At 60.0% G+C, this 24,525-nt stretch overlaps 1 protein-coding gene across 1 annotated transcript; it reads right to left on the bottom strand.

The window, feature by feature from the left end:
* Positions 1-743: 743 nt before the first annotated feature.
* On the bottom strand, positions 744-23,348 carry LRRN2 (leucine rich repeat neuronal 2). The gene is made up of 3 exons (XM_050326674.1): positions 23,066-23,348; positions 1,475-3,789; positions 744-768 (listed from the first exon to the last, which is right to left on the bottom strand). The coding sequence occupies exons 2-3, from the start codon at positions 3,559-3,561 to the stop codon at positions 744-746; spliced, it is 2,112 nt and encodes a 703-aa protein (XP_050182631.1). The 5' UTR covers positions 3,562-3,789; positions 23,066-23,348.
* Between the last annotated feature and the right edge of the window lie 1,177 nt (positions 23,349-24,525).

Below are 24,525 nucleotides of genomic sequence, written 5' to 3' on the forward strand. Positions count from 1 at the left end.
AGCCAAGCACCCACAGCAGATCATGGCCCGAGTTAAGCCTGGTGTTTAAGCCTGCATTTAACTTCCAGCTCGTGCTCAGGGCCCTGGAGATCTCCCTGGGTCCTGAACACATGCTAGGAGGGCTGAAGGGGGACCAGGGAGAGCCATTTCCCTCCGAAATAATCAGCCAGCCAAGGCACAGCAGTCGTTTCTCGTGCCTGGCTGAGCCCGAGCGTGTCCAGCAGGGACCCATCTCGCCTGGGCTGGGAGATGGATGGGAAGATGGAGCAGGTTTTCCACTGTGCCTTTAGGTTCTTTCTGGTCCTTTCTGAGCCCTTTGCACACAGGGGCTGTGGGGGTACAACCTGGCACCTGCACCCCATGACCCCCAGGCGTGGCTGGGGTGCCTTTCCCTGGCTCTGGATGCCCCTGTGCCCACCCTGGGGGTGTTTTTTGGGGGCCACACGTGTGTTAGAATCATGGAATGTCCTGAGCTGGAAGGGACCCACAGTGACCATCCAGTCCAACCCCTGGCCCTGCACAGACACCCCAACAATCCCCCCTGTCCCTCAGAGTGTTGCCCAAACACTCCTTGGGCTCTAAATTTGGGGTCCCTGCCATGGAGCCCTCCAGCTGCACCCCAGCATTTCATTTCTTCCCCTCATTTTTTTATAGACAAAACCAGAAAACCAAGAACTTCCTCCCCTTTTTTCTTCCTATTTTCCCTCTTTTTTCCCCCCTTTTGTAACACTATCCACAAAAGTTTACAAAACAGCCTTGAGGCTGCACCTGCAGGACAAGGGAACCATCCAGCTCTGGCAGGAGGTGCCCAGCCCTGAAGAGATGCCATGAGGCTTGTCACCATCATCATTTCCATTATTTTTACCCCCAAAATCCCCTCCTGTGCCAACAGCAATGACAGGGCAGGGGATGGCACTGGGGGTGGTTTGGGACTGATTATCCAAATGCTCAAAAAAAAAAACCAAAAAAAGAAACCAAAGCCCACCATGGATCCCAAAGGGAAAGGCTTTTTTTTCTCTTGTATCTCCGAACCAGGGACAGTCCAGCGAAGGAGGTGATGTCTCTGGTGCCAGGGGGACACGGGGAGAGGTGATCAGCTGATCATCCTTATGGCTCTTCAACTGCTCGGGGCATCATCCCCCTGGGGCTTGGGCCCCTCCGAGCCCTCCCAGCGGGTGCTTTTGGGAGCCATGGACACATCCCGAGCCTGCACACGGATCCAGACCCCGCCAGAGCCAGGGGGAGGCCCTGCCAGCCCCCTGGGCAGCTCTGCTCCTCTGCCCCCCAAACCCCACCTCGACTCTGGGTCAAGTCCACAAAACCCCTTTTTTTGTTGTTGTTTTGTTTTGTTTATGTTGCCGTTGTTCAGTTTTGCAGTTCGGTTTTCCTTGGGGTTTGTTTGTTTGTTCATTTGTTTTTTTGGTAAAAAATAGTTTCTCCCTCCTCTCCCCGCCCCGCCCTCATCCCCGCCCACCCCTCCAGCCTTTCAGCAGTCCGGGGACGCCGCTTGCACCTGCACGGCCAGGAGGTGCCCCCCGCGCTGCCCCCGAGCCCAGGGCTGCCCCAGGGCGGGGTGGACGGGGTGGACCACCCTGACTGCCCGAGCGCCGCGGGGCAGCTCCCCGGGCCCCCGCGCCGCGCGGCCAGCGCGGCCCCGAACAGCAGCATCAGCAGCAGGCACAGCCCCAGCGCCGCCAGCAGGGCCTGCCGGGCCAACACGGCCCCGCGCCCCGGAGCGGCCTCCTTAGTCCTGGCGCTCACGCAGGCCACCTCGGCCGGAGAGTCCGCGAAGGCCACGTGCAGGCAGGCGCGGTACGCGGTGTCCTGGCGCAGCCGCGTCACGTTGTAGCTGTGGGTGCCCGTGGGCAGCCGGGCCGCGCCCGCGCCCGCCGACGGGCTGGACCACGTGAGGTTGGAGGAGACGGTGTTGAGGCGCGGCTTCCAGGCCAGCAGGATGTGGTAGGGCTGCACGTCCGCCACCGCCAGCTCCAGCCCGTCCTGGCCCAGCGGGAAGGAGTGGTTGACCAGCAGGCGCACGCTCCTGGTGTCGGCCCCCAGCAGGTTGTGGGCCACGCAGGTGTAGAGCCCGGCCTCGGCCGGGGCCACCCCCCGGATCTCCAGCGTGCCCTCCGAGTGCACCCTGTAGCGCCCGCCGGCCCCGAACGGCACCAGCTTCGCCCCCGACGGCGTCACCCAGTAGATCTCCGGGTCCGGCTCCGCCAGCGCCCGGCAGTGCAGGGACACGTTGTCCCCGTGGGCCACCTCCAGGCGGGACGGGAAGCTCTGGGCAGAGATGAGGGGCAGGCACTGGTCCGTCATGTCGCGGAAGGGCACGTCCCGGATGTGCCGCCGGCGCAGGTCGGGGGGCTCGGCGCAGAGCGTGGACTGCGGCTCGATGAGGCGGATGTGGGTGTCGGTGCTGTTGACCCAGCGGATGACGCAGTCGCAGCGGATGGGGTTGCTGTGGATGCTGATCTCCTGCAGGTTGGGCAGCGACTCCACCGTCTGCTTATGCAAGGCACTTAGGGCGTTGTTGTTGAGCATGAGGGTCTCCAGCTGGGGCAGGTGGTGGAAGGCGTTGGGGTGGATGAAGGACAGCTTGGGGTTGTTGGTCACGTCCAGCTTGGTCAGCTCGGGGAGGTTGATCAGGGCGAACTGGTCGATGGACACCAGCTCTTCCATGTTGTTGAGCCCCAGCTCCTTGAGGTGCAGCATGTTGGTGAAGTCGCTCTGCTTGACCCTCTGCAGCGGGTTTTTGTTCAGATCCAGGAATTTGAGGCCGGGCACCTGCTGCAGGGCCCGCTTGGGGACGTCTGCCAGCCTGTTGTCGTAGAACGAGAGGCTCTCCAGGCTCCGCAGCCCCTCCAGGGCGTAGTCCGAGATCTCCCGCAGGTTCATCCCCGCCAGCACCAAGCTCCGCAGGTTGGACAGGGGCCTGAAGTTCATGTCCAGGATGGAGTCCACCCTGTTGCCTCCGATCATGAGGATCTCCAGGCTGGGGAGCATCTGGAACCAGCGGCTGTCGATGCTCCTGAGCAGGTTGGAGTTGAGGTGCAGGCGCAGGAGGCCGCCGAGGCCGGCGAAGGCGCGGGGGGCGATGCTGCGGAGCTGGTTGTGGTTCAGGTACAGCTCCTGCAGGTTGCCCAGCCCGGGGAAGCTGCCGTCGGGCAGCTGGGACAGCTGGTTCTCCTCCAGGTGCAGGCTGAGCAGCTGGGGCATGTCCTTGAGCCTGAAGTCCCGGACGTCGGAGAAGCTGTTCTGCGACAGGTCCAGCTCCGAGAGGTTCCTCAGGTAGTCCAGCTCGCTCTGCTCCAGCCTGGCGATGTTGTTGCTCTGCAGGAGCAGGGTCTGGGTGCCCTCGGGCAGGTCCCGGGGCACGGAGGAGATGAACAGGTCATTGCAGTCCACCGTGGCTGCCTCCCGGTACACGGAGCGCGGCGTGTACCAGGGCCGGATCTGGCACACGCACTGCGGGGGGCACTTCACCCTCCAGGGCACCGTGGGGATGGCAGCGGCGGCCACCACCCACAGCAGGAGGGAGCTGGGCTGGAGGCAGCTCATCTTGGGCCGGTGGGAGCAGCTCCTGCCGGGCAGGAAAGGCTCAGAGGAACAGCAGCCGAGGGAGGAGACGCTCCATGGGAGCCCCCGGAACCGTCAGCTCCGGCTGTGCCCCCCACACACTCCTGCCCAAACCCAGAGCACAGAACAGCAGGGCTGGCACCGCCTCAGTCAGAGCTTCACCTCTTCCTCCTCCCCAAGTGATTCATCTCTGCATCCTCAAGGTCGTTCCTGAAAGACAACAGGTCATGTTAGGGGAGGGCTCTTGGTGAGGAAAACGAGCGGGACTGAGAGACTTGAATCCGACTAAAGGCTCCTTAACCCCCTCTGTGCCGGCTGCAGTCCCAGCCCTGCCCCCTGGCCTTGGCCCCTCTCCAGGGATGAGGGCTTGGGGTTCCTCACTGAGGTGTTCACTGAGAAGCTGGAGGGGGTTTGAACCCCCCCAGCCCCTCCTGCCCCTCTCCCCATCCAGCCCCAGTGCCCAGAGGAGCGGGATCCACCCCCCGCTCCACCTCTGACTCCTCTCTTTGCTCCAGCCCTCCTGGCCCCCGCTGACACCAATCAAACCCAGCCCCAAAGCTTCTCCCGCTTAAAAGACTCTCCCGCAGCAGGAAAAACATTAAAAAGCCACCGGAGCGGGAAAGTTTCTTCACCAGCAGCTCTGTGTTATCACCACGCTGCTCCCCTGGAAAGGGCTTCCAACCAAAGTTTATTCGGCATCGACTCATCCCAGCCTTGCTCCAGAATTGATCCCTCGCTCTTCCCTCCCTTCCTGCCGAGAGGGCACTGGCTTTTAAACCAGCTCCTGGAGAAGCAGCATGAAAGGAGAGGACAGATCTATTGATTTCTGCCTCCTTCTGACGGACCCACGGCTTTCTTTTTAAGTGCTCGGGCACTTCAGTGACTGCGAAACTCTCCAGCCATTAAGATATCACAGAACCTCCTCTCCTGAAAGAAACAATATGGAGGAAGGGGATTTCTGCAGTTGTTTTCTCAAGGATCTGAAGCAGGGACCAGAAAAGAGGCCTTGTTCCAACCCCCCCTTTCCAGGGAAGGTCCCCCAGCTCTGCTGGTTTGTGTCTGTGATTGGGTTTTATCCCTTTTTCCCGGCACAGGACTGGGCTGCAGCACTGATGGCTGTGAAAAGTCCGGGATACAGGATGATGCCGTAACAGTCCAGGTGTTTGTGTGAGTCACAGGATCAGAGCTTGCAGGAAAACGGCGTTTTTGTGGGAAAATCTGGGGGCTAAACTTACATTTCATGGTTCCAAATGACAAGGAGCGAGCTGGACGGGGGGAGCACCGGCAGTGTGGGGTCCCTGCTGCGGGGAACAAACCATTGACACCCTGGGAGCTGCTCCCTGCACTCCTGGGGGGTGGCACAGTGACAGGGATGGAGAGGGCAGGAACCTGCTGCGTGGTTTTTATCCATTATCCAGCAAAGTCAGGCTCATTATTCCTTAATGAGGCTCTGGAGCAGCCTGCAGGTAACGACTGCAAACCCGTTTAGCCTCTCATTGTGCTGCTCCCGAGATGGATGGGGGGATGGAGCAGGTGCTCCTGCAGCTCCACAGCTAGTTTTCATTCCATTGGGTTTCCATTTGGGCTCAAAGGCCTCGTCCCGTGGAGCTGCATCCCCATCCTGAGGGTTAGGGATGGGGGTCCTGAGGGAGAGCCAGACCTTGAGGGGGATGGTGGGGCCATGGAATCAGAAGATCATGGAATGGTTTGGGTTGGAAGGGACCTTGGAGCTCATATCATTCCATGGGCAGGGACACCTTCCACTGGACCAGGTTGCTCCAAGTGCTATCCAACCTGGACTGGGACATTCCAGGGGTGGGGCAGCCACAATCCCCACGGATCCATTCCCTGTGTGTGACTCTGCAGCGATTCCCATGCACATCCCCCCCCCTCAAATTCCCACCCTGCCCATCCATCCCTGGCTCTCCAGCAGCAGCAAAGCACCAGCTGTGCCCCAAATCCCTCTATTTTCCCCCCAGAGAGGCTCAGAGCAAGGCAGGGAAGCGGAGGGAGCCGGGATTGAGGCAAATAAATGGAGAGCTCAGGCTGGAGCCGCGGGGTTAAGTGGTGCCTCCCAGGGAGCCCAGATCCCATCTCCTCTCCGAGACAGATGGATCTGCCGCCCGTGCAGCCGGTGGGAAGACACTGCCTGGGATGACAGGAGCCTTGGGGGAGCCAGGAAGGAGAAGGGGACGGTGGGGACAGGGTTGCAGGAAGGTCTGTGGGAACAGGGAGGGACCAGGGACCCCCTGGAGGCCGCGGGTGCCACATTCCCTGCCGGCTCCGGCAGCTCCCGCCCGCTATTCCCGGCTCTTCCCGGCGTGGGCTGCGGCACGACGGCAGCGACAGCAGGGAGCCGGGGACGCTTCTGCTCCCAGATTGTTTGTCTCCGAAAATGTAGATTCAGGAGACTGAAACATTTGCTGCATGGAAGTGGAAAACACCCCAGTTTCCTTTTTTCCTCCCCCCTCCCACCTCCCCACCCCAAGCAGGGATGCCACGTCTCTTCCATAATTTCCCAGTGTTTACCCAATTCCCTCAGCTCCCCGTGGTATTTCTGTGACTTCTGCCTCCATCCAAGGCTGGATTTCACCCCCCATGTACAAATGCTGTCCGTGGTGACACTGATGATGCTCGAGGAACTTCTTTCCATCCCACCCAGGGAGGGAAAGGGGGGATACAGCAGGGAAAGATGGAAGGAGGAGGAATAAAGGGGAATGAAAGTGCCACAAGGAGGTAAAGAAGGGGGATCAGAGGTGAAAAGGAGAAGGAAAGGGTCAAAGGGACCAGCAGAGAACGGGGCCAGGAGATGGGGAGCACAAGGGAGATGGGCTGTGCAGGAGCTGCAGGGAAGGGAACAGAAACCCAAGGAAAGGGTGGGGGGGGAAATAGAAAAGCGGCGAGAATGAGAATTGATGAGGCACAGAGAAGGGAAGAGTCTTTTCATCAGCAAGTTTGCTGGATGAAGCCAGGAGATAAATCACCCAGGGAAGGAGCCTTGGTCTGCGCTCGCTCCGGCTGCCTCTCTCCCTCTGTCATCTGTCTGATAGCCTGGATTCGGGAGATAAATGGCTGCAGCTGAGCCTGGGAAGGGCTCTCCTGCCCTTCCCTCTCCCTTCCCGCAGCCACAGGAGCCCGATGCCCCCCTGGCACTGCCAGGAAGGGGGCGATGGCACCCACCCCCCATGGGCACGGGGAGGGGGTGCCCGGGCCAGGCTCTGCCCGTGGCTCCAGTGGCTCTCCGCAGTGACATTCCCGAGGGATGGCATCTCCCGGGGGTCCTGTGCTCCCGCCAGGGCCCTGTCTGTTCCGGGTGAGCGCTCGGAGCTCTGACACGGCCACGGCTCTGCGGGCGCTGAGGATCCTTCCTGTCCCTGTCACCCCCGCCGGGAGCGGCGCGGGAAGATCAGACGTGGCACTTGGAGGCTGTGGGAGAATCCTCTCCCCCCCCCTCCAGCCCATCCCCAGGGCCTTTTGCTGTTTCCAGTCCTCAGCCAGCCGGTGGGAATGTGATGGCAGCAGGATCCAGCCTCACAGTCCTGCCTGGGGCAGGAGGGTGGGAATCATGGAATCCCGGAATGGTTTGGGTTGGAAGGGACATTAAAGCTCATCCCCTGCCCCAGGACACCTTCCACTAGCCCAGGTTGCTCCAAGCTGGCCTTGGATACTCCCAGGGATGGGGCAGCCACAGCTTCTCTGGGCAACCCATGCCAGGGCCCCACCACCCTCACAGGGAACGATTCCTTCCCAATATCCCCTCCAAACCCACCCCCCTTCCCGGGAAATGCAGGCTGGGATGTCTCAGCAGCCCCCGGCTCCCAGCAAAACACTCTCAAAGCCCCGGGGTGGAAAAGCAGCTGCTTCTCCCGAGAGACACAACCCCTTGGCAGGGAGTTTGCTGCCAAGTCAGAAAACGAATGGGCAAATAAAGGAAGGAGAGGCACCGAATCTCCCCGTGCCCCCCCTGCCCAGCCCCAGCGTCCCCCTCATCTGTATGCTCGGGCACCGCCGCGCCAGCCGCGGGTGAGCTCCATGGCAACACCGCGGGCTTCAAACACGGCAGTTTGTGCTGCCACCGCAAACAGCATTAGGCAATTTAATTAAGCAGCTGGCAAAAGGAGAAACTTTTGTCTGTTTGAGGCGTTTTTATGAAATTCAGGCGTACTGCGCCGCTCCGCGCGTTCGAGGGACGGGAGGATGTTCCCGGGATGGGAGGATGTTCCTGGTCTGGGAGGATGTTCCCGGTCTGGGAGGATGTTCCTGGGATGGGAGGTTGTTCCCAGGATGGGAGGGTGCTCCTGCCTCAGCTCTCCAGTAGCTTCACCCCTGGCTAAAGCAACCAGCCCACCCAGGGTGATGGGGTGACGTGGGAGATCCCCACACGTGTCCCACCCTGTGCCGCCTGTCCCCTCATCCTGGCCACGACAGCAAAGCCAAGCTCTGGCCTCCAGCTGGAATTTTAGGATCTTATCCCCAGGAAAAACATTTACACAGGGTGGGGAAAACGTGGCAAACCCCTTACCAAGGTTTGTTGCAATTTGTGCTTCCTTGGAGTAGGAGCTGCTGAGACATCCCAGCCCCCTTTTCCCGGCAGAAGGAGGGTGGGATACTGGGAAGAAATCCTTCCCTGGGAGGGTGGGGAGGCCCTGACACAAGTTACCCAGAGCAGCTGTGGCTGCCCCATCCCTGGAAGTGTCCAAGGCCAGGTTGGAGCAACCTGGGCTGGTGGAAGGTGTCCCTCCAAACCCAGCAGCACCAGGATGCTGCTCCAGCTTTTCCAGTGATTTCTTTCCTCGTTTAAGCCTTGTTTTGTGCACAGAGACAGAGGGATGGGGTTTTTTTTGAGCCTCCTGCATCTCTGCTGGCAGGGAGGGCGATAACATTATTCCTGCTTGTCTGGGAGGAAGGCAGGAGATAAAAAGCTGCCGGGAGCAGCAAAGCTCGGCTCTGGCATCTCGCTATCGCCAGGAGCCGGGGGCAGGAGCAGCCTCTTATCTGGGTGCTTCTCTCCCTCACTCGGGATGGTTTTTAATGAGGAGGGCTGGGAAATAAGCCTGTTCTTCTTCTTCTTTTGCTTCCAGGCTCTGGAAGGGTTGTGGCAGCTCTGGCTGCCTCCAAAACGCTCCCACAGGTTCCTGTGGCTTCCTGGAGATGCTGCTTCGGTCACAGCCTCCAGCCTGGAGTGTGCAGGGCCTGGCCCTGCTCAGCCACAAACTGCCCACGCAGAGCTGGGCACATCCCAGAGCTGTTTGGGATTGTCTCCCAGGGATATCCAAGGGATTGGGTGCCTGGGTGGTTGGGGAGATGCTCAGGGAGGGGTTGGGGTCTCTGGGCTGGGGGTCCCTTTCTCCAAAATGCAGCTCAGCACCACCTGTGGGGTTTGGGCTTTCTGAAGGTTTATTCCTCTTGGGGTTAATCCATAGGGACTCTCCCTGCCCTTCACCTCCCTCCTTCCCTTTGGTTGCAAAAACTGGGAGCACGAGACCTCATCAGGGAGCAGGGCTGGGCCTGAGTGGTCCCACACAGTGGCAGGGCCCTCTCCTGAGGTGGCTGTCAGCTCTCCCTGTGACATCCAGGGCCACGACCAGGATCATGAGTGGATCCAGGAGTCAAACCCATCGGCACAACCCTCCCTGCCTGCTGCCAAAGCCGATGGCACAAGCTCCAGAGGCAGCAGGTTTGCCCCCTCCTTTGCAGCATGTTCAGGGCTGTGGGAAGCCTCAAATCCATTATTTTTAAGCCAGGAAGGCCCTGGGGCATCTCATATTTTATCCCTGGAATCACAGGGCTGCTCTGCAGGCCAGGGGTGAACCGGGGCATTTGTAAATGTCCTGCAAAAGCCAACTGGAAAAGCTGGCTGAGCTCTGCTCTGGAGAGCCTGGAAAAACACCAGGCTGGGAACACGGGGCCTCAGATGGGAGCTGGATTGTCCTTCCCTCTGCAGCATTTGTGCAGTGCAACAGAACCTGAGCTGTGCTGGGCTGCAACTCAGGGTTGCATTTTTGGAAGCATCTCTCGCTCCTGGCACCGGCTCTGGGCTGCAGCAAGAGCTGAACTCCAGCTGTGCCTGCAGAGCCCCCTCCCAGCACCCCAGAGGTCCCTTTTCCAGTGCCAGAGTCAAGAGCACCCCAGGGAGAAAGGGGCTGGGGAAGGGGGGAGAGGGGTCAGTGGAAGCCTTGGTTTTTGGGCACTTCCCCCCTGCCACCGTCTCGTTCATGACCTGAAGAGCCTTGGCCTGTTTTTCCTTTCTCACAGGGCCTGTTTTGCAGCTCTGGCTGTGGAGTTTCCCTGTCCAGCCCCTTCCTGTGGGGGCAGGTGAGCCTGCAGGTGCTGCTCAGGTCCAGATGTATCCCTGGCTCTGTTTAATCCCTGATAATCCCCCTCCTGCCACGTGCCCTTCCCAACTGTTGCTGTGCAGCGTTTCCAGAGCTATCGCCAGCATCTCCTTCCTGAGTGGAAAGAGCTAATTTAAAGCCCTTCAGCCTCTAAAAGCCCTCACCGAGGCTCTGAAAGCCCAGAAAAAAAAGGTTTCAAATGCCATTTGCCTCCCTAATCACCCTGAGGCTTTGGAAAATCCTGTGCCTGACCAACACCCCTCCCAGTCCCTGCACTGGGAAGCTGTGGGGAGTTGTGTGCCCCAACCCCAGCACCCACAGAGGGGTCTGGTGATCTGAGCATCCCAAGCCCATCGCAAATCCTGCCCTTTCCCTCCTGCCCTGCTCAGTTCCCACCCTCCAGCCCCGCAGTGACCTCCACGCCTTCCTGGCCAGGCTCTGCTCCCCCCCTGCCCGGCTCAGAGGCACAAATCCCAGCTCCATTCCCTGTCGTTGCCGGCAGGAGGGAGCCGTGCCCGAGGCACAGCCTGTGCCTGGCACCGCCGTGCCGTGGCCGGGAGACAAAACCCCGGTCACTAATGAGCTCCCCCGGTCCCTCCTCCCCGCCCTGCCGGAGAGCCGCGTGCTAAATAATTCAGGAGAGCTCCTGAACTGCTCGGAAAACACCTCCAGGTGTGTCTTAATGAGCCTGTCCAGACCTGGAGAGCTGGAGAGCCAGTCCCTGCCCGGCACAGGCGGACACAGAGCACGTCCAGGCCACCCCCGTGTCCCCAAACGCTGCCACGCGTGGGCTGCGACCCCGCAGAGCTGCTGCCCCCGCCTGAATTCACGGCCAGCCTGCACCTCGGGGGGATCTCACACAGTCCAGCTCCTCTGGGCTTGGGGAAAAGCCCAGGAGCTCGAAGGGGCTGCAGGAAAATTCCCGGCTCCAGAGGCACCAGCCCTGCTCCTGCAGATGGTCCTGCCTGGCAGGACCGCGGGGTGGGCGCACCCACGGGTGACGCGGGTGGCTTGTCCCACTCGTGGTTTCGGGTGGAGGAACAGATCCCCTGGGCTCAGCCCGAGCCCTCTGACCACCAGAATCCAGAAACCGAGCCCAGGCTCGTCTGCAGAGCCAAGGCCTCGAGCGCGGGTCCCAGACGGCCCCGCCAATTCCCGCTAATGAAAAGGCTATTTCACACATCAGGCGCTGCTCAGACGCGTTAATGAGAGCAAACAAAGGCTCCGGGATGCAGATCAGGGCGTGCAGGGAAGCGGCTCCCTGGAGGGGCTGTGCTGGCCACAGCCAGCCGGACCGCGGGCTCTCCCATCCCGCTCCCGGGGGACAGGCGGGAGCATCCCGGGGACACGGGCGGGCGCTGCCCTCCGGCTGCTCCTCCCACCTGGAACGCAGCTTTGGAGGGGGTATCGCTGGGCTCAGACCTCCCCGAGCCCCCTGGCAGCTCTGGCTGAGTGCTGGGCAGAGGGGTTAGGCAGCCCAGAGGTCCCAAAATCAACGCCGGGGCTTAGGAGGGGATCAGTGGGATGCTGGGGAAGGGATCGGTGGAATGGGGAGGCAGGACACCAAGGAGACACATTTTCCACACATCTCTGAGCATCATATTCACAAGGGAAGGTGGAGAGGGAGCCCAGATCACCTCTCTCCCAGTCCTGCCATGTATTTGAAGTGTGGAGGGAGGACCAGTGGGACACGGAGCTGCCTGGGATGCTCTTGGCTGGCCAAGAGATAAAGCCCAGGTCTGTCCCAGGGATAAAACCAGGGCTGACCCCACTCAACAGCAACAGGAACAGCCCCGAGCCAGATGGATGCAGCAGCTCCATCCTCACCCTGAAGGAGCCAGCAGTGGCACTCAGAGCCACGTGTCCCGTCCCTCCCGTGGGTGACAAGGACAGAAGTGGCTGCTCACACTCACTCCACGTCCCAGGGCTGTGAACCCACTGTCAGCTCTCATCGGGCCAGCACTACCAGAAGTGGACTGTGATCCAGGGCCTTGCAGTTCCCTGGACTCCAGTGACATTAGGAGCTCTAAATGTCACCTCAGAGCCTGATTTCTGCAACTCCCTGTGTGGACTCCCCGGACAGGGGAGGCGTTGCTGGAAGGGTTAATCCCTCCCCTGCCCCTTCCCCTCCCCTGAGGGAGAGATTCCATGCCCTGCTGAACAAATGCAATAATGTGATAGTACAAAAGACTCTGTGCAGTGCATTAGAGAGCCCAGCTCTGGCGCAGGGCATCTGTCAGCCCCGATCACCCAGACTGACGACTCATCAAAAATGGACCTGACGTTTCCAAATGAGCTGCTTTGATGGAGTTGTCATTCAAAGGGGATGTGAAATCGAGTAATAATAATAAAAATAATAATAACACAACCCCCAGATCGCAACAGGGAAGAGAAACAGAGAACTTGTGCCACTTCTGTCCCACCTGTTTAAGGGCTCCCAGCTCGGCAGCAGTCAGGGTTTGGCACAGGCGGGCTGGGAGGGACGAGCGTGGAAATGGGTGAGTCTGGATGGTCAGAGGGAAAGCAGCCCAAAGCTTTGCTAAGGCACCTCTTCACCCTTTCACATCCAACCCACGGCCAGGGTGCAGAGGGACAGAGCCCCAGCACCCTTTTCCATGTGGGGAGGCAGGATGGGGCCACCCGGGCTCGCTGATGGAGGATGGGGGGGTCACAGCACTCGTGTCCCTTCCCTCAATGGCCTCCAAACTCTCGGGTTTCAAAGATAATGAGGCAGCCCCAAGTTCTGGGAAAACAGGGAGCTGGGGAAGGGTGTTAATGAGCACAGAGCCCAACTCGTGCACCTCCAGCCTCACCAGCCAAGCAGCACCACTGAGCACCCCCTGTGTCTCCAGGCTGGAGGTGGCACCTTTCCCCAGGAGAGCAGCTGATGTAGGTGACATTTAATATTCATCCTGCTGATACAGTGATTTCTCCCTCTCAGAACCTGCTGCTTTTAACAGGACAAGCTCTCAGACAGCTCCCAAAACCAGGGTTCTGCTCATCCAAGGGTCACAGAAATGACATTTTCCCTTTAAGGCAGAGGTGGGTGGGGTGGGCAGCGGTTGCAGACAGATGGACCAGCAGCAGCCAGTTAAAATCAGGCCAGGGGAAGCGATGAGAGCGTTATTTGGGATGAGGATGGACTGACAGCCCCTGCTCAGGGGGCAGGCACGCGAGGCTAACGGGCTGTGACAAAGCAGGATGCATGGACACAGCCCGGCTCTTCCCTTAAATAAAACTTTTATTGGCCCTGAGATGTGAAACCCAGCCGCCTGCAAGGGGGATTGATGGCTCTCCCAGCCTCCCCTGGAGCTCTGCGTGCCGGGCAGGGCCAGGCTGAGCCGGGAATGCCAGGGGGCCGCGGGGCCGGGGGAGGAGGAGCGCGACGGAACCACTTAGCCTTCATTAGGCCAAATTAAAATCAGAAGTGAGATGACAATTACAATTTGTGACCGGCTAATTGTTCGCCTCAGAAGCTGATCGTTGTGCAGATTGGGGAAATTAATTGTTCTCGGTCCCAGGTGGGTTGGCTTTGAACTCTGCCCAGGCAGCCGAGCTCCGGCTGGTGATGCTGCCCGCTCCCGGCCCTGGGAATGATGTCCTGGGGTTGGCCTGGCCGGGGGTCCCCAGCCTGGCTGCAGAGCCCTGGGGGGCTGCCAGGCCTCCAGAGCCCCTCAGTGCACTCCAGATTCAGCACCTGGAGTGGATCAGAGCCCACCCTGGCCTAAAGATCTGCTCATCCAGCTGTACAATGGGAGCATCCACCACCCTCCCCCTGCACGGAGACAGCAGGGACACACCTGGGAACATCCCCCCTTCCCTCCCACAGCGAGGGGTCTCCCCCGTGCTGGGCTGGGAGCCCTCAGCCCTTGCTGCTCCATCTCACCCCCCCCAAACCTGGTGCTGTGCCAAGCCCGGCTCCCATCAATCAAACCTCCCCCTTCAGAGCATCCTCCTTGATTTCCATCCCCAGGGAAAGGGCGTTGTGAACACTTGGGTGTATTTATAGCTTCTCGTGGGGCTGCCAGAGAGGGGGAAGGTGCCAGATTTCAGCGGAAACAGAGACCTCCAGCTCCTGCCCGCGCTCCAGCTCTCCCACCCCCCGCATTCCCGGCAGGATCCCCGGGCACGACGCTCGCCCGGGGGCTGCAGGGCCCGGGCTCACCCCGGCCGTGTGTGCTGGGGGATGGAGGGATGGAGGCTGCAGCAGGATGGGCTCTCCTGTGGGAACACATCCCCCTGCAACCCTCTGGCACCAGGGACAGCCCAGCCTGGTTCCCCTCCCCTGTCACCAGCACCCCTGGCTGCGGGGCCAGGCTGCTGAGGAGCGGACAGGTGAGCAGAGCCAGGTGAGCAGAGCTAGGTGAGCAGCATCTGCCTTACGCTTCACCCCAGCACAACCATTTAAATCCCCTCCCAAGGCTGCCCCACGCTGGGTCCCTGCGAGCAGAGCCGGCGGGAGCTCCTTTCCCCGGGGAAGCTCTAACACAGAGCTGGCTCCCACAGCTCCAGCAGCTCCAGCAGCTCCCGCAGCTCCAGCAGCCCAGGGAGGGGCTGTGAGCACGCAGTGAGGAGTGTGGCAGCTGCCAGGGGCTGACAGGAGCCGGGCACGGGGCTGTGATAACTCCTGTGGCTGTACACGCCTGTTGAGCTGCGGCAACACGACAGCGAGAGCAGCTCGTCATCCGCACGGTGTCTGTGCCCGGCAGCGCTGAGCCGGGGCTGGGGAGGCAGGTGCACGCCAGCAGAGGATGATCTGCATTGCCATGACATCCCCATTCCCTCTGTGCTACGTGGGAGATGCAGGGAAAGGCCCCCCTGCATGGCTGGGGTGGGAGGAAAGGCCGGCAGCTCCCCCAGCAACCGCTCGGGACAAGATGTTCCAGGGGCTCCTCTGCCCGGAGCCCGTCGGGAAGATGAGGAGAGCTCTGGACACTGAGTCCTTTTGAAGAACGCAGTCAGTCCTGCAGAGCAGCTGGCAGTGAGCAAGGATGCTCAGATCGCTTCCCTTTATCTCTCCCTCTCTCTAATCAGACAAACAAGCAGCTCGCCCGGAGCTGCGGCGCCAGGCGGGGCCACCCCCACCTTCCTCTCCACAGATGAAGCCCAGGGCAGTGTCCGTGCCTGTGCCACCCCTGGCTGCTCAGAGACCCCAGCCCAAAGGTGGGCACCCCATCTCGTGGGCCCCTCGTGCCCTAAACCCGGCAGGCTGACGGCCAGGGCAGCGCTGTCCTGGCAGCACAAAGGATGCTGCGGTGCTGCATCATCCCCGGTGACCTTCCCGAGCAGATCGGCTTCCAAACGGAACGATCGATACCCCCGGCACGGCCTGGGGCTGGGGGTGGGCATTAAATCTGCACAGCAGCCCCCCCCAGGCCTCCCTCCCTTCCTGTGCCGAGGCCAAGGGCAGCTTCCTTTGCCAGGGGATGCCCCGGGCAATGTCAAAGGCTTTGAGCTCCCATACCCACGTGGTGTTCCACAAACCAGCCGTGAAGCCGAGCCCAGCTCGGGGCTCCAAAGGGCACAGAGACCACGAGGAGCACATCCATGCCTGTCCCCTCCCAGGGGGACAGTGGAAGCACCGGTGAAGGTGGTTCACGGCAGCCCAGATTCCCTGGATCAGGTGTAAAACCTCAGAGCCCCCAGCCCTGGAGGTCCTGTCCTCATCCAGAGCCTGAGCACAGCCAGAGGCTGCTCCAGCATGTCCCCTCGGGCTATTTTAGGAAGAAATATTCTTCCACCACAGTGTTTGGATGTTGGTCCCTTCAGAGGGATAAATCCAGGCTCTTTAAACTTCCCTCAGCAAGGGAGGGGCGTGTGGGGAGGACCAGGTTATTAAAGCTTAAAAAGCAGGAATGAATTCCTGGGTGTAATTAAAACCTAAACCATAATGGGAGCTCTCCTGTTATTTCTCCAGAGGTGTCTGTTGTTGGAAACAATATTTCTTCAGCTGAGCAATATCGCTGCAGGCGGGAATGCTGCACAGCCGGCGCCAAGGGAAGGGGCTGGAGAACGGGAACCTCGCTCAGACACGGATGTACCCGAGGCTCCACAGGTGCCTTCCCCCCTCCACCTCATTTGTCCCTTCATTCATGGATTAAACTGCTCTTCCAGCAGCGAAGGGAGCCGGGAGGGAGAGCTGAGGTGGCTCAGGGCAGGGGCACAGGGAGGGGTCGGTGCCACGGGTGATTCCAGCCTTGGGAACGGGTCACGGGGTGGGGATAAAGGGCTGCAGTCACCAAACCTGAGGGCTGGGTGAGCCCAGAGCGGTGTCTGTGGGATCAGAGACAGTCCTGGGGGAAAGTTCAGCCTGCCCTGTGGATCCCTGGATCCCCTGGCTGCTTCCCACCGTCCTGCCGAGCTGCTGCTCCGCTGCTGAGATGCCTCTGGAACTGCCATAAGGACACCAGGCCCTGGCAGACCCCTCAGGGGACAGCAAGAGGTGGCCCAATCTCCCTTCCTGTGCTGCTGGCAAATCCAGCCCAGGAATGGGTGGCTGCAGGACGTGGCAAAAGAGCAGCGAAGCTCCAGCAACAAAAAAAAGCAAGGACAAGAGCAAATCCAGGCTTTGTCTGCTCCAGACAAGAGCACATCCAGCAGATCCAGCCCCATCCAACAAGGGGAACAACCTCTGGCAGCCAAAAAAGCTGCAGATTAGTGCAAATGCCAATAAGTCATTAGGAATCATAAGAAAAATGTAGGGTTGCCATAGCAACTGCCAGGCACGGCTTTGGGGCTGCTTCCCCCCCTGCCTGGGCACGGAGAGGATCCTTGGGATGGAGGCAAAGCCCTGTGGAACCACCACAGCCGGGAAGGGCTCGGAGAGCTGGTGGGGGGGATGGACCAGCACCGTCCTGATGGGCTGTGAGGGTGCTGGGGGGCTTTGCCACCAGCAGAGACCACGGAGAGGGATTTTCCAATGGGATGGGAACCCTGCCATGAGAGCCAAGGGAGTGGCACATCCTCCCCCTGCACCCCTGAACTGAAGGGGATGGAAAAAACCCTTCCTGGGTGAGGAATGGAGCTTGTTCTCAGTCAAATCCACTCCCAGCCTTATTTGAAATAAAATCATCCAAGTGACACTGGGAGCCAGGAGGGAATTAACCCCTGGGGAGCAAGAGTGGGATGAGCTGGAGTGACCTGGCCCCTGGCACTGCTGGGTTTGGAGGCTGCTGGGCTGGAGCTGCAGTGGCTGAGCCAGGACATGCCCCTGGTAGCCCCTCCTGACCTGCTCTGGGGCAGGAAAGAGGAGCCTCAGGGCTCCAAGGTGCATCCCTCACCCATCCCCTCCTGCAAATCCCAAATCCCTCGGTTTTCAAGGACACTGAGCACCAGGAAAAGCACCTTCCTGTCCCCAAGGCACCGGGGGCTGCTGTCACCTGGTGAAACTGGGCTCCCCACAACCAGCGGGAGAGTGTGGGGTGCGGGCACGGCGGTGGAAAGTCCCACTCTCCCATCTCTCCCATCTCTCCATCCTCTCCTGGAATTGCACCCTCATTGCCCCCACACACATCCCCCCCACCCCCCCAGCTGCACACAGCTGGCGGAAATGTCACCCACTTTGCCTTTAATTCACAACCATCATCATCTTCCCCCCCGGCGAGGAGGGTGGGTTGTGGGGTGGTTTTTTTTTTGTTTTTTTTCCCTTTCTCTGTTTCTTTTCCGGTTTATTCACAGAATTAGATCTTTGCTGAGTTTCCAGGAGTGGCTCATCCACTCTTAGTCATCCCAGGAAGCTGTGCCGTGGGCAATCCTGCCTGGATTGGGCACGGGCTGGGGGCAGGAGGGGGGTGAAAGGCTGGGGGGTGACCCCCGTCCTTCAGGTTGAGCACAGGGAGGATTCATCCCTTGGGGAGGATCCAGCAGGAGCCACGTGGACCCCCTTCCATTGCCTCTGGATGCAAAGTCCCCTCAGCCTGGATTTGAAACCCCCTCAGCTCGTTATTTATTCACAGGGGCTGCCCAAGGAGAGCATCAGCACCACCAAGGACACCAGGAAAAGTGGGATGGCACCAAGCCTGGCACGGGGAGGAGGGAGCTGCTGGGCCTGGATGAGTGGGAGTGGGATTCCATGCACCTGGGAGTGGGATGCCACGTGCTGGGAACAGGATGTCACACGATGGGAGCAGGATTCCATGTGCCAGGAGTGGGATTCCGTGTGCCAGGAATGGGATTTTGTGTGCCAGGAATGGGATTTTGTGTGCCAGGAATGGGATTCCACGCTCTGGGAGTGGGATGTTGGGGGATGGAAACACGATTCCACGTGCCAGGAGTGGGATGCCACGTGCTGGGAGCGGTTACTCCACGAGACCCGAGTGCCTCGTCCTCTCCTCTGTTTTCCCAGGATAAAATTGCTTTGGCCTCCCCTCCACTCCCTTAAAAATCCCAACCAAAGGTAAAGGCAGCTTCTGGTTTCCCTGTGCTGGGATCCCTGGATCCCTCAGCATTCCTGCTGCCAACCCTGGAGCAGAGATTCCAGCAGGGTGGATTTGGGATGTAAAGAGCCCTGAAAACATCCCTGTTCATTGAACTCCCCTTAAAACCTGGGCAAAACTGGGAAAATCTGTGAGTCTGCCAGGCCAGGGAGGGCCAAGGAAGGGGGACAAGGGCTGTGTCTGCAGCTTCCCAGGAGGATTTAACCAGCAAAAAAGGGAGTCAAGGAAATATTAAATAGCCATAAAAGTGGCTGGAGAGTGTCCCTGAAATCCTGTTTGTCTCACTGAACAATAATGTCATGGAAAGGGAAGCAGAGCAGGTGGTTTCAGGGTGGAGCAGGTGACACAGGGGTGTCAGGGCCCTGGAATTCCAGGACTGCTCCTGACCCTGCTCCTTGATCCTTTCAAACACGGGATGGAGGGATGAATCCCGCTGCACATGGGGAATCAGGGAATTCGAATCCAGGAGCCGCTGGAGCTGCCCAGAGCCAGGCTCGGGACAGCCCTCCCGGCTCCATCGCTCCTCAGAGCAGCAGCGACAGCTCGTAGGAGTTGGGAAAAGTGACTCAGAAACGGGACTCGGCAGGATTTTCCATGGGAATAAAAACCTTCGAGGGGAAAAGGCGGCTCCGGCTCGACCGCAGCGATTTGCAAATTGGGATCAAGCGACGCAGCCCCTTTTTAGGGCTTTTTTTTTTTTCTCTCTTTTGGGCTGACTGTGAAGCCCAAATGGGTTTTTCAAAGCAAGTGAGCGGCTTTGATGAGGCGTCAAACGGCGGTTCGAGCACCCAAAACGTTGCGTTAAATTTAATAATCACCCTGTGAACGGGGACGGACACGCGAGTGAAATCTTTCTTCCAGCACAAACCAAATGGGTTCGGTTTTTAATGGCTCATAAATAGGGAAAACACCATTTTTTTCCCTTTTCAGCTGACCTGATATTTATATTTTTTATTATATTCTATTCCTCCCCCCCCCTCTATTCCCACTGCTGGGAACGAGGATTGAGGAGGGAGAGAAGCAAAGATGCTTTTTTTCCCCCACCACCTTCCAAAAAAACAAGAGATCTGGAGCCGGCTCATCCCTTCCTTTGGGAAAAGCTGGTTAAAATGCAAAACCCCTTTTATGCTGATTACAAATTCCTCACTGATGAAGGCTTTTAAATTCCGAGCGAGCCGTTATTAAGTCTCACAGAAGCACAGTGGCCTCTCTTCACGCCAAACAATTTTCTCAGCTTGAACCCGCAAACAGATTCTCCTCAGCTTTGGTCAACAGGAAGGACAAAGCTCGGGCCTCGCACGCCAAATTTAATCTGGGAGCGATTTTCTTTTTTTTTTTCTCCCCTTCTTTTTATGACAGGTTATAAATGCCACGAAATATGGTTTTATAATAGAGGCTGGGAGAGGCTTTTAAAGCCAACGAGTGGCTCCAGAGCCCCGGAGAGGGGTCAGGAGGTATCGGAGCGATTCGGAGCTGCTGGAGGGGGGAGAGTCGGCGTTAATTCCGAGCAGAGTCGGTGAATAATTTATCACAAGTAATTTATTGACCAAGTTTGTCTCTTTTCCCCGTCTGGGTGAAAGGCACCCCCGGCGCGGAGAGCCAGCACAAGACTCAGGCACCACTTAAGTCCCAATTAAGCCCTTTGTGAATTGTCTGGGAACGGATCCCAATTTTCCCATATTTATTTGTTATTCGGAATTGCACACCAAACAGAGCCGGCAGATAATTCCTGCCCCGCCGAGTGTTTGCAAACAGCTCCTGGGGGGGTTACTCACGGCCCCCCCCTCCCGCCCTGGATGGGAGGGTGTGGTTTTTGGGACCCCTTTTCCCTCATCAAAGAGCTCCAATCCCCACCGGGAGGGATGGGGAGGGCACCTCAAGGGGTGCTGGGGCTGCACCCGCTGCTCCAGCTGCAACCAGAGCAATTTTCTCGGCCATTTATCGCCTTTCTAAAACCCACCCATCGGAACAGCCTTTTTACAAACCCCACCATAAATATATTTATCACAAAACACCTCTCTGCCATCACCAGGCACTAAAGCTGCCCATTTATTTCGCTGCCTATGAGCTGGTTGATGTCCTGGAACGGTGTCGGGCATTCCAGCCGCTGCCTCAGCCCGGGATGAAAGGGATGCTGGAAGGGGCAAACGGCTTTGCAGGGAACAGCAGGAGGACAAGGGGGGCTGTCCTGAGCCCCACGACCCCAAAACTCAACCCCAGAGTACCAGTGCAGAGCTTTATCAGCAGGGACTGTCTGACTTCTAGGGAGAAGTTTTAAACTCATTTAATGTTAACGTTTTTCCTGCTACCTGTCCTGTTCCCTGGCAAAGGGATGTGGGAGCAGGAGAGGAGGGTGGTGGTGATTTCCTGTGTGCCAGGGGATCCCAGGGATCCCAGGCTGGCACCTCTGCTCCTCAGGGCACCAGCTGGAATGTTATCCCTTGGGAGCTCACAGGACAGAAGGGAAAAGGGGTCAGTGGCCAGGGCCTACCCTGCAGGGAGGGGTTAGGAGATACATCTGGGAATAAAGAAAGGGAGACATTTGGGGAGATAAAGCTCCCAGCCTTCCAGATGCCCACCTGGAAAAAGCTCCTGGCACCGATTCATCCCTGTCCTAGCCGGGATGAACTCCAGGATCCCAGCCCTGAGTGGCAGGGAAACGTCTCTTCCAGCTCTGCTCCACTTGGGGAATGGGAGCCTCCCTGGCAGCTCCTCTGCCCCCCGGGGAGGTCACTGCTCAGCTTCAGGTACAGTGAGTGCTGGGGGCGGGGGGAGAATTCCTGCTGCTCCCACAGCCCTGGCCAGGTGGGGTGGGGTGATGTCGGGGTCCTGCCTAACCCCCCAGCCCTTCCCCTGAGCCAGAGGGGTTTTGCAGGCCCTGCCAGGGGTGTTGGCACAGCTCAGCCCTGGCAGGGGACGCTCAGCCCCCGCTTTTGCGCTGCGGAAGAAAAGAGAGGTCCCACCCAAAGGAAGGGGGTTAAGATGGCTGAGGAGCAGAGGCCCAGCCTGGGTCTTGGCCCTCAGCCCTGCTCTGCTCAGCCACTTGCACCAGTGCCAGCCCTGTGCCAAAGCAGCCCCCAGTGCCCACAGAGAGGAGCCAGGATCTTGGGAGAGCCACAGGGATGGGAGAGCCAGGAGAGCCGTGTCCCCAGCACAAGAGGCTGTGCCAGCAGGACCAGGGTCCTCTGCCTCGGGAAGGCAGGATGGGAGCTGGATGATGATGCTCCAGGTGTGAACACAAGGGACTGATGGACACCCTGGGCAGGGAGCAGTCAGAGCGCCACAAACTTGCCCTGAGCCACATCCCATCACTCCCCGTCTGCACCAGGCTCGGGCTGGGAGAGACAGCGGTGACACATTTGCTTCCCAGCCTTTCCAGGAGCTCCCCTGCATCCAGGCTGCGGGATCGGGGCTGCCCGTGCCTGCAGGGCAGGGCTGGGTCCTGGCTCAGCACCAGCACAGCATCCAGAGGAGGGGGAGACGGGCAACACCCCTGTGTGGCTTCCGACCTCCCAGCCTCCTTAGACCAAGGCTTGAGGAGCCAGACCCTCACAGCCAGAGGCGATGCCAGCACATCCCCACAACTTCCAGCAAAGGGCTCCCTGGAAACACCGCTCCAAGGGTCCTTTTCCCAGCCCTATTTCTCCCTCCTCCCCTGCGAGTTCTCACAGCCATGCTGGGACAAGCCCTGGGTCTCCTCATGGGAGAATGGGGCATTGCTGACAGGTGCCAAATCCCTTTTTCCAGGCTCTGGCAGGAAGCAGGGAGAGGTGGAGAGACGAGGACAGCAGACGGCTCAGCCACACACGGACCCTCCCAGCCCTGAGCCCCCTGCCCGGGTGGGTCAGCGCAGGGTCCCTCCCTGCACAGAGAACCCTGGGACGATCCCACAGCCCCCCAGGCCGGCAGGGCACGGCCACACACTCGGGTGGGTGTTTGGCACGGGGATTGCAGGGGGGGTGAGTGGCTCCTGTGCAGCTGCGGGAGGAGGAGCAGGGAAGGGGGGAACAGCACCGAAATCATTCCAGCGGGCCCAGGGCGGCTCCTCACGGGGTGTCCTTTGCCATCTCCTTCCCCTGTCCCCTCCCCTGGGCGGCCGAGCCTGGCGCCGGCAGGTGAGGGTGGGAGGGAGACAAAGCAGCGGGTTGTTTATTTAACAGCCCCTTTTCTTCACTTCTCTTCGTTCCTGTAAGGTTTTCCGCGCCGCTCTGGCGCCGAGGGGTTAATGCTGTGGGAGCGCTGCTCCCGCCCGGATCGCATCCTGCCAGCAGCCCTGGGCAAGGCTGGATTCCAGCCCCAGGCACCGCCGCCGTCACCCCACATTCCCATCGGCGCCGCGGTGAGGATCGACTCGATCACAGAGGAGTTTCCAGGACCGGGAACCCAGCTCCCGACCAGCAGAGAACCTTCCTCTCCCTCCCGCACCCCCTGTCCCCTCCTGGACCACGCACCGATGCCTCTGCATTTCCTGCGTTATCACCTCCTTTCCTTCTTTTTATTTCCAAATACACCATTTATCCTCAAACCCGCCTTTGATCAGGGAAAGCAAAGCTCTCTGGAAAGAGGGGGGGAAAAAAAAACCCAAACCAAAACCCAAACAAACTGCCAAGCAGGCGGCTCTGTGATGCAGAACCCCCAGGCACAGGAGCCCTCCCCCTCCCCACCAGAGTCACACCCGACGGACAATACAATTATCGGGGCTGGACCCCAACTCACCCTTGGAGTCTGTACCCGTCCCCCGGCGCCGCTGTCATCGCCTGCCGCTCCCCTGCACAGCTGCCCGCACATCTGGCTCGGGCAGAGCCCCGCCGGCAGACAAAGGGCCGGCTTGCTTTGGACCTGTCAACGCTGGGGGGTCCTTCCTTGTCCCTCTGGGAGTGTGGGGACAGGGGCAGCAGGACCCCCCCTGCCAAGCTGGTCCTCAGCGCCCGGGCTGGAGGCGGCGGCGAGAGCCCTCCATCCTTCCCTCGCACGGCTCCTTTGCAGCCGCACAGTCCCCGCTGCCTGCAAGCGCTCCCCCCTCCTCCTCCTCCTCCTCCTCCTCCTCCCTTCTCCCCTCCCTTTCCCAATCCTCCTCCTCGCTCCAGTCCTGTCGCCACGACGTGCCACCCACCCGAATCAGCTCCTGCCGGCCTCCCGCTTAACCCCTGCGGCTCTGGCGGCACCCGGGGGGCTCCCGGCACCCCCAGACCCTCGGGCTGATGCTCCCGAGGACCAGGGATAGATAAAAATCTCCTGCAAAGGCTCGGCCGGGCCGCTCGCACCCCCCGGTCCGCAGTGCATCCCCCTCCCGCTGCGGCACCGGGACCCCTCCCCGCGGGAGCCCCGGGGTGTGTGGGGGGTCTCCCGTGGCCCCGCGTTCGGAGGGAATTGGGACACTCGGGGGGGTGGGTTCGTGCCCCAAACCCCCTCCTGCTCACCGGGATTTCTTTGCCTTTTGGGGAGATCTGGGTGGTCCCGCGAGCCCCTGGCAGCGCCCCCTCCCCAGGGTGAGCGTAGACCCCCCCGCGGGGGTTTGAGGCACCTCGGGGTGGGGGGTCCCCAGGCAAGACGTGCTGCCAGCGGCTCGTTTTGCCCTGGAGAGGGACGTTCAGGGACTCTTAACCTTGAAAAACACTGGGGGACAGCTGCCTTCTGCTCTGCTCTGACTCGGGGGGGGGAGATCTGGGGTCCCAGCTGTGCCATCCACTTAAGGGGTGAGGATGGAGACCCCCACCCACCCCCACACCCACGCGTCGTGGGGAGAAGGGTCTGTCGGACACAGCAGTGGGGCTCAGACAAAGGCAGCATTTGGGGTGGGGGCAGCAGAGCGACCCCAGCTTTTGTTTCTTTCCCAGCGACGCTCCCTAGAAATGCCTTTCCCAGCCCCATCCAGCGCCTGTCAGAGCCCTGCGGATGCCACAGGCCCCGGGAGTGACAGCGGCCATTGAAGCCCCGTTTCACGCTCAGGAACAGGAGCCGAGCCGGGGGTCTGGCTCGTTCCCAGAGCCTTGGCCCGGGCGGGGGGCTGGACCGAGTGTGTGTGTGTGTGTGTGGAGGGGGGAGAACAGCCGCGCACACGCGGGAGAGCCGGGGAGGCAGGAGAGAGACTGGAGTGACCTGATTTAATTGGCAGGACTTCAATAACATAAAATCCCTGCCCGTGTGGCCGGACCAAATGGGCGATGCTGTGGCAC

This window comes from Myiozetetes cayanensis, unplaced genomic scaffold (genome assembly GCF_022539395.1).
Source record: "Myiozetetes cayanensis isolate MyiCay16 unplaced genomic scaffold, myiCay2020 scf32, whole genome shotgun sequence".
NCBI lineage: Eukaryota > Metazoa > Chordata > Aves > Passeriformes > Tyrannidae > Myiozetetes > Myiozetetes cayanensis.

Bases quoted from the DNA above. Each gene is read 5' to 3' on its own strand.
- LRRN2 (XM_050326674.1), bottom strand. From the start codon at position 3,561: ATGAGCTGCCTCCAGCCCAGCTCCCTCCTGCTGTGGGTGGTGGCCGCC. The intron at 769-1,474 runs GTGGGCGGGGAT...CTTGTCCTGCAG, and splicing joins ACTGCTGAAAGGCTGGAGGG to GTGCAGCCTCAAGGCTGTTT.